General features: G+C 48.4%; 1 protein-coding gene across 1 annotated transcript in view; it reads left to right on the forward strand.

Moving 5' to 3' along the window:
- Window positions 1–5,885: 5,885 nt before the first annotated feature.
- WBSCR16 (Williams-Beuren syndrome chromosome region 16) overlaps window positions 5,886–8,928 on the forward strand; it is a 26,387-nt gene continuing 23,344 nt past the window's right edge. Inside the window, exon 1 of the mRNA XM_012640338.1 lies at window positions 5,886–6,359. Within this exon, the coding sequence (XP_012495792.1) occupies window positions 6,036–6,359 (324 nt within the window). The 5' untranslated portion in view covers window positions 5,886–6,035. The remainder of the gene's footprint in view (window positions 6,360–8,928) is intronic.

Below are 8,928 nucleotides of genomic sequence, written 5' to 3' on the forward strand. Positions count from 1 at the left end.
TAGTAGAGACGGGGGTCTCGCTCTTGCTCAGGCTGGTCTCGAACTCCTGAGCTCAAACAATCCGCCCGCCTCGGCCTCCCAGAGTGCTAGGATTACGGGCGAGATCTGATTGTTCTTATTTCTCCAGTATCTAGTAATGCTGGTAAATAAGCACAGGTTCCTTTGGGATATAACTGGGAGAATATTGACTATACATGTGGTGGCCCTGCAGGGTCCTTCCTCGAGTGGACCCAGCCTCCCCTGCAATTGTGGGCCGCTCTGAGATCTGGGTCAGGTCTGCAAACCAGGTGAGGGATTGCGATTTTCCACTGTGGCAGCCCACATCAGCCTTCCATTCACCGGATTTGTTTTCTGGATACACGAGTCCGAGAAACACCCTAGCTGTGGACCCTGATATCTCATCCCTCAGAATACCAGGGTCAGATAGCCAGTGCTGCAGATCGCTGGTGGTCAAGGCTCTCTGGATGCCCCTCAGCCCCGGCTTCCTGTTACACCAAATTCATCCACCTTCTGATGGGGACGTTCTGCCACCTGGCCTCTGCCATTCTGGAACCTTCCAGACTAGTCTCTCTGGGAGTCTAGTTTCATAGCAGCTTCTCATCCTGTCACCCTGGCCTAGTCACCCTAATCTTCTCAAAGATGCAAGAGCTTTCCTCACTGGTGCATTTCTTACTGCCTCCGTGAAGAAAGAGTCCTTGGGGCCCTCCCAGGGAGCATCGTTGACCCGTGAGTTCTCTTGTCTTATGTATTAAATCCACTCCAACATTCCCACCTCCGAGCCTCTGACTCTTCTCTGCCAGGATGTTCCGGCATCTCTGCCTCATTTGTTGTTCACTGTTGTATGTAAGCTTCGTGGAGCCATCCCATGTTAGCGTCGGCTCCTCGCCATTATGTTAAATCTTGAAGGAGATGTCCCCAAATCAACAAACTCTCCCCATCCACTTTTTTTTTTTTTGTAAGACAGAGTCTCACTGTGTTGCCCGAGCTAGAGTGCAGTGGCATCATCATAGCTCACAGCAACCTCAAACTCCTGGGCTCAAGTGATCCTCCTGCCTCAGCCCCTAGAGTAGCTGGGGCTATAGGTGAGCACCACCACGCCCAGCTAATTTTTCGATTTTTTGTAGAGATGGAGTTTCACTCTTGCTCAGGCTGGTCTTGAACTCTTGGCCTCAAGTGATCCTCCCGCCTCGGCCTCCCAGAGTGCTAGGATTACAGGTGTGAGCCACCTCACCTGGCCCCCATCCACTCTTTTATTCTGCCCTTGCTGGTTCCCCCTAAAGGTACACATATACCCACAATATTCCCCTAGTTCCTGCTAGTTTATAGTAGCCAGGTACTGCAATTCTATCAGCGAGTAAGTCATTTCCTCTTATGATAGGGAATGTTTTTTTGCTCAGGCTTTCCTGAGACCTGACCCTAAGTATTAGCCTGGGGGCAATGAGGTGAGGCAGGCTGCTTCTGGAGGATAAGCATCACCTGGTGAGGCATCCGCCAGGTGAGGCCTTTGCATGGTATCTAGGCAACGGAAGGCTGCTCTCCTACATCGGGAGGGAGGGGGCCACTTCAGGGAATCTGCGTTATAATATTCTCAGGTGCATTGTCCCAAGTGCCCCATCTCAATCTCAGAGTCCCACTCCTTCACTGTCAGGGCCTGCCTCTAGCACAGGGGACCTGTCAAGGGTGCACATGCAGCCTCCTTTGCAGCTCTGTTATTCCCTTACAACGCAGCCCAGCATGCAGCTCCTCTAAGGCTATAGGAGATTAAAGTCTTTAAACACATCCTGGAGGCCTGCTGGTTTTCAAAGCCTGCCCTGAGGGAAGGGCTAGCTGACCTGAACCGGTGGTTATCTTTCTTCGAGGCTTCCTATACGTTTAATAAGCCAGGTAACTCCACAAACCTTGCAATGACTACGGACCCTCTACTATTCCCACGGTAGACGTGCAGCCTAACCAAGTGCTGTACATCATCCCCACCACAGGTAAGAGCCTTAGCAATCGTGATGCTGCACAAGCCAGGGTTGTCACTGCCCCACTTCTGGTGCCAACTGCTTTAGCACGTGTTCTGCCCCAAACAGAGCCTTAGACAAGGCCTTGTGCCCTGTGGTTTATATGGGAGGTGATCCTAGTTCTCCAGGATCCTAGGAGCGAGGGAATGGGAAGAGCCAGGCAGGAAAGGAGGAAAAGCAAATCTAAGGGGGCACTCCTAGGGTGGCTACTGTGGTCAGTGGGTCCTGGTCCTGCCAGGACTCCTGAGAAGCAGATAGAGGGGTTCCCCGAATGGGCCACGGTGGTTCCATTTACCCACTCCTACCTCCACTGGTTCAGGGATGCTAAGTCCTCCTAAGTTCCAAGTTGCATGTGTGTCCAGGCCCCGTGAGCTCCTTTCTGTGTCTGAGGCATCTGGGGAGCTTTTTGATAAAAATTTTAAAATGCTTGGCAGGCACATGGGATAAGACGCTTGAAGTGTGTGTCCCCCTGAAGGGAGTTCATCCCAGCCATAGCAGAGACGCGGCCAAGAGGATGTGTTGAGGACAACAGATGTGCCTACTCTGATGCACAATTAGATTCACACATTTAGGTAAAAGTCAAAAACTTTACAATGGCCAGAAGATGACCTGGCCGCCCTTCCTCCTCTATCTTTCCTACCTCCTCACTCAGCTCCAACTCCAGCAGCCCTCTCTCCACCAACACTGGAGGATTTGCTAATGAGCTTAATGAGCATTACAAATGGCTTTAGTAAAATCAGTGGCTTGTTAATTAGTTAATTAATTAATTAGTTAATTAGTCAGTGTCCAATGAGGAGGAAGAAATCGCCCGGTAATTTAAACAGGGAAACTTTAATTTTAAGAACTATTAATGATAACAAGGGATTGGTGGGTTAAAAGTAAAGAGAATTTTAAAGAATGTAGGAATAGCACGTCTAAGGGACAGGCACATCTCTGGGGCTGAGGTAGGGTGGCCAAGGAAGAGGCCACTCCAGATTGAGATCCAAACTTTGCTGGAAGAGGCACAGCCATGGCTTGCTGGATGGTGGAGAAGTCACTGTAGTGCTGGCAGAACTCAATGAAATTGGGCACTATGGAACTTTCCATAAATCCACGCTTTAGGGAGCTAAGGAAAGTAATTCATGGGGAGGTGCCTCGTTGGAGGCATTCTGCTATGAAAATGCCCAAGGGGGCTGTTGGCTGCTCTGAGCTGCTGGTTACCAATTGCTGCAGGGGCTTAGAAAGAGAAGCACCTGGAACCAGGGAGAAAGTGCTTCCTCCTGCTAGTCTCTCCAGGAAAACTAGTTAAAGGGCCCATCTTTTCACAGAGCAGGCAATGAAGAGTGGGTCTGGAGCTGGGAGGCAATGAACTGATACTGGTGCTGGAGGATGCGAGAAATGGGCTTTCATCTGTGTAAGTACTGCTAGTTGTTTGGAAGACAGATTTTTGAGCTATTCCCTGTCTTGCATAAGCAGGGTATGCGGATCCAGTGAAGCCTTTACTTTAGACATGGCACTTGAGGTTTGACCCCCAATACTTCTGTCAAGCCAAATACCACCTGCTGTTAAAAGGGAAACAAAAATCCTGCTTCTGGAACGTTCTATTTGCCTTGAGAAACAATTTTGTGCTGGTCGGTGTGTCTAAAAGGACAGAGAGCTGGGGACTTTACTGGGCTTACAGAACAGGTTTTGTGAATTGTTTTATCCCTGCTTCCTAATGATTAGCAAAGTAATGTGTTTTTTTTGCTTTTTTTTTTTTTTTTTTTGTGGCTATCATCTTGCACCAAAAGCAACCAAAGAGTTATGCAGGACTATTTTGGGATAGCTTAAGTTGCTTGGGTCAGTTTGCAGCACACGCGCTCAAGCAGTCTCTCACCTGTGGGACTTTGTACTTGCTGTACCCATTTGTCTAGGACACTCCCTGGCATGTCTAAATGGCTCTGTTAGAGTAGGAGACAGGGCTGGGACTGGATGCTGGGGCTTGCAGATTGGGTGCAGGTGTTAAGGTAAATAATCCTCAAGCAGAAGCTAACTAATGGGGCTGATAACTGTGGGCAAGAACCAGCTTCAACCGGCTTGTCAGCTGTCTCTGTTACCTTACATGAACTTTGGCTAATTACAATATCATTTACATTTCAGTTTTAAAATTTCTCTGGCCTTGAAATCACCATGACAGTTCTGAGACAACCATAGAAATTATGAAAATGGGAGGGAACACAATTCTAGGAATTATTAGCTAAATTCTTAGTAAAAGCCAACCCCTGGGTCTTGAATGTTCCTCCCCACAATTAATAAAACTACAAAAGATCTAAAATCACTTCTTCCTGGTGTAGCTCCTCTTTTACAATCCCGCCTGCTCTCTCTCGTGAGAGTGTACATTTGCTTTCAATAAAAAGCTATTGCTTGTTTGGCTTATGTGGTGCATCCTGAAATTCTCTTCCCGACAATCACCAAGAATTTGGGGGAAAAAACCTCCACTCAGAGGCCAGTAACAGCTCCCTCTCTCATTTCTTCATGCCTCTGCTCAGCTGTTACTTTATATGTTAGTTTGTGTCCTCTGAGAGGAAGACACCAAGACAGAATTAAATAGGCAAGGATTTTATTAGGGGAAATGCCTCTGTAAGAGAAAATGAGGACGCCTGGAAAACCTGGGAGAGCCATTGGGCCACCATGCAAGTCTAACCCTAAGTGAGGGAGAGAAGGAGGGAAGGTTGGGTGATGTGCTAGTGTTAAAAGTGCCCTAGCCTAGCACTCTGGGAGGCCAAGGCGGGTGTATCGCTCAAGGTCAGGAGTTCGAGACCAGCCTGAGCAAGAGCGAGACCCCGTCTCTACTAAAAAAAAAATAGAAAGAAATTATCTGGATAACTAAAAAAATATATATATAGAAAAAATTAGCCGGGCATGGCGGCGCATGCCTGTAGTCCCAGCTACTTGGGAGGCTGAGGCAGGAGGCTCGCTTGAGCCCAGGAGTTTGAGGTTGCTGTGAGCCAGGCTGAAGCCACGGCACTCTAGCCCGGGCAAAAGAGTGAGACTCTGTCTCAAAAAAACAAACAAAAAAAAAGTGCCCTAGTGTAGTCTAAGGAGGGCTGGGCAAGGCCACTGGGGAGTCCTTGAGCCAAAGGTGACCATCAGAGGAGTCCATGTCTCCCAGGAACTGGTTTGCCTCAGGGCCTATCCCTGCCTGGCTCCCTCAGTGCAAACAGCATAGATTTCATGGTGGTTTCAGAGCCTTGGTGAATTACACCCCAAAGCTGGAGGCCTTTGGGGAGCAGTCTCATGGCCACATCTTAGCAAGGGGTTTTCCCCAACCACTCTCTATAAAACAGCCCCACAGGATGGTAAAACATCAACCACACTTCTCCCCAGGACGGTAAAAACATGTTTCACAGACTGGATACATTCCAGGAAGACAAAATAATTTGCACTGGTCTTGGGAGCAGATTAAACAGGGTTAGTTTTCTCTCAGGTGTTAAGCAATATAAAGAGAGCAAGAAAAAGGAAGCAGCGGAGGGAGTGTGCCCTCAGCACTGGGGACAGTATTTGGGAACCTTGTCACGGATCATAACCGGCTGCCCCAAAAGATCCTGCAGGCCACAAGGTCCAAACCCCTCCTTTTATAAAAAATTCATTTCATGTATTGATTTTTTTTAACCCCCTCTTTTTAGAGGTGAGATCCAGAGAAGGGAGACAACTTCCCAAAGCCGCCAGGCCAGTCAGTCGTAGAGCCCGGCCTAGAGCCCGGGTCCCCAGACTCCCGGGTCACTTGTTCCTGAAGGCCTCCTGTTCCCGGCTGCACTCTACCTCCAGTACAAAACCGGTGAGGCAAGGGACCGAAACAGGATAGAGGACAGCAGCACACCCGAGTTTCGCAGATGGACAAGGATCTCAGCTGCCCGGCCCCGCCTCCCTGAGCCGTGGGCTGCCCTCAGCGTCTTTACCTTCAGCCAGTAGTAGGCGTGGCCGTGGCAGCCGGCTCTTCCGCCGGGGCGTGGGGGTCAAGGGTCACACAAGATGGCGGCACCCAGGAGCTGCTGAGGCGCGAAGCGGAGAATGGCGCTGGCCGCGCTGGCGGCTGGGGCTCGGCTGGGGCAGCAGCTGAGCTGGCCGGGGCTGGTGCGAGGGCACTGGACGCCGGCCGGGCGCTCGCGGAGCCGGCGCGAGGCGGCGGAGGCCGAGGCGGACGCGCCCGTGTTCCAGTACGTGGGCGAGCGTGCCGCCCGTGTCGACCGCATCTTCGTGTGGGGCTTCAGTTTCTCGGGGGCGCTGGGCGTGCCCACCTTCGTGTTGCCCGGCTCCGGGCCCAAGACTCGCGCTGGCCGGCGGTCGTACCGTAGGATCCAGCCTGTGCCCTACCGCCTGGAGCTGGACCAAAAGGTGCAGGCCGCGGCTTCCTCCCTCCCTCTCTCTCCCGCCTCCCTGGCCTCCGCCACTATCCCTCCCACCCCCGAAGTATTCGGCCCCCGTCGAGAAGTTGGCTACAGTGGGTGGCCAGACTTTGGCGAGGATGACCCTATAGTTAACTGTGAGCCCGGGAGGGGAAGGCGTTAGAGACGGCTGTCAACATTTATAGGTGACTGAAACGTGCCAGGTGTTGTGCCCGGCTCGTGTCATTCGCTCAGCACCCTGTAAGTGGGGGTTGTCATGCCCTGTTCTAAGGGAGAAAAGGGAGGTTCAGAGAGATTACGACCCAAGGCCCCACAGCTGACGGGTGTATATACGGTGGGATTCGTGCTCGGGCCAGTCTGACTCCAGAAGTTCTTATGTCCAGAAAGCAGAATAAGAAAGTTGAGAGAAAACGTGGGCTGGCTTTGGTGGATGAACAACTTGGAAAGGAAATGTTAACTCTTAGCAATGACAGAAATGAGAGAGCAAGGCTGAGATGTCTGAACACGCCAAATGGTTGCACGGATGCCTCTAAATGAGCTGAGATTTCAAAAGGTTACAGCAAAAGACAGCTGCCCGAGGACGCTTTTCCTCGGAAGCCAACACTCAGAAGAGCAAAAATGGATGCTTAGGATCGGTTCTTGTTGGGGGATGGTTGTGGACATCTTCGTGAGTGATGAAAAGGAAGCAAGCATTTCCAGTTTGGCTTTTGACTTTTCTGCCAAGGACAGCAAATGATCTTTTTTTTTTTTTTTGAGACAGAGTCACACTGTGTTACCTGAGCTAGAGTGCCGTGGCGTCAGCCTAGCTCACAGCAACCTCAAACTCCTGGGCTCAAGCGATCCTCCTGCCTCAGCCTCCCGAGTAGCTGGGACTACAGGCATGCGCCACCACGCCTGGCTAATTTTTTCTATATATTTTTAGTTGGCCGATTAATTTCTTTCTATTTTAGTAGAGACGGGGTCTTGCTCTTGCTCAGGCTGGTTTCGAACTCCTGAGCCCAAACAATCCGCCCGCCTCGGCCTCCCAGAGTGCTAGGATTACAGGCATGAGCCACCGCCCCCAGCCAGCAAATGATCTTTTAACTAAAAGAGATCAGGAGAAACAAGGAATTTAAGCTCCAGATGAATGAAGGATTGGGTTGTTTGACTTCTTAATATTGAGTTGTGAGAATTCTTTATGTGTTCTGGATATAGGCCCTTTATCACATATTATGTGCAAATGCTGTCTCCTAAGTCTGTGGCTTTTCCTTTTATATTCTTCCTTTCCTTTTTCTTTCCCTTTCTCTTTTGCCTTCTTCCTCCTTCCTTTCAAGATGGGGTCTTTGTGTGTTGCCCATGTTGGTCTGTAATCCTGGGCTCAAGCAATCCTCCATCCTCAGCCTCCGGAGTAGCTGGGATTATAGTGCACAGCCACAACCAGCTGCTTTTTATTTATTTATTTATTTTGTTTTTGTTTTTGTTTTTTGAGACTGTTGCCCGAGCTAGAGTGCAGCAGCTCACTGCAACCTCAAATTCTTGGGCTCGAGTGGTCTTCTAGTCTCAGTCTCCTGAGTAGCTGGGACTACAGGCATGTGCCCCATCGTGCCTGGCTAATTAAATAATTTTTTTGTAGAGATGGGGTCCCACTTTCACTTTTGTGTAGGCTGGTCTTGAACTCCCAGCATAAGGTGATCCTCCTGCCTTGGCCTCCCAAAGTGCTAGGCTTATAGGCATGAGCCACAATATCCAGCCTTTTAAAATTTTTTTGATAGTGTCTTTTAAAAAGCAAAAGTTTTTAATATTTATGAAATTTGGTTTACTCAGTTTTTCTGCTGTGGATTGTGCTTTTGACATCATATCTAAGAAATCTTTGCCTAACGCAAGATCACAAACATTATTTTCCTATGCTTTCTTCTATGAGCGTCATAGTTTTAGCTCTAATATTTAGGTCTGTGAACCATTTTGAGTTGATTTATGTGTCTGATGTGAGGTAAGTATTTTTTTGCATGTAGATATTTAATTGTCCTATAATCCTTAGTTGAAAAGACTATCTTTTTCTTATTGAATCGTCTTGGCACCTTTGTTGAAAATCAGTTGACCAAGTCAGTTGACTGTAAGTGTAAGAGTTTATTTCTGAACTCTCAATTCTGTTCTGTTGATCTGTATGTCTGTCCTTATCCCACAATGACGCTATCTTGATTACTGTAGTTTTATATTAAATTTTAGAATTGGGAAATGTGAGTCGTCCACATTCATTGTTTTTAAAAGATTGTTTTGGCTATTCTGGGTTCTTTGCTTTTCTGTAAGGATTTTAGGATTGGCTTATCAGTTTCTGCAAAAATACTTCCCAGGATTTTGATAGGGATTATGTTGAATCTATAGATCAATTTGGGCAAAATTACCATTTTAACAGTTTTGAGTCTTCGAATCTATGAACATGGCATGCCTGTTTATCTAGATCTGTAATTTTTCTCAACTGTTTAGTGGTTTTTCAGTGTACATCTTGCACTTTTGTTAAATTTATTCTTAAGCATTTTATTCTTTTTGATGCTATCGTGAATGGAATTGTGCTCTTTTTT

The sequence above is a fragment of the Propithecus coquereli genome, unplaced genomic scaffold (genome assembly GCF_000956105.1).
Source record: "Propithecus coquereli isolate 6110/MARCELLA unplaced genomic scaffold, Pcoq_1.0 Scaffold150, whole genome shotgun sequence".
NCBI lineage: Eukaryota > Metazoa > Chordata > Mammalia > Primates > Indriidae > Propithecus > Propithecus coquereli.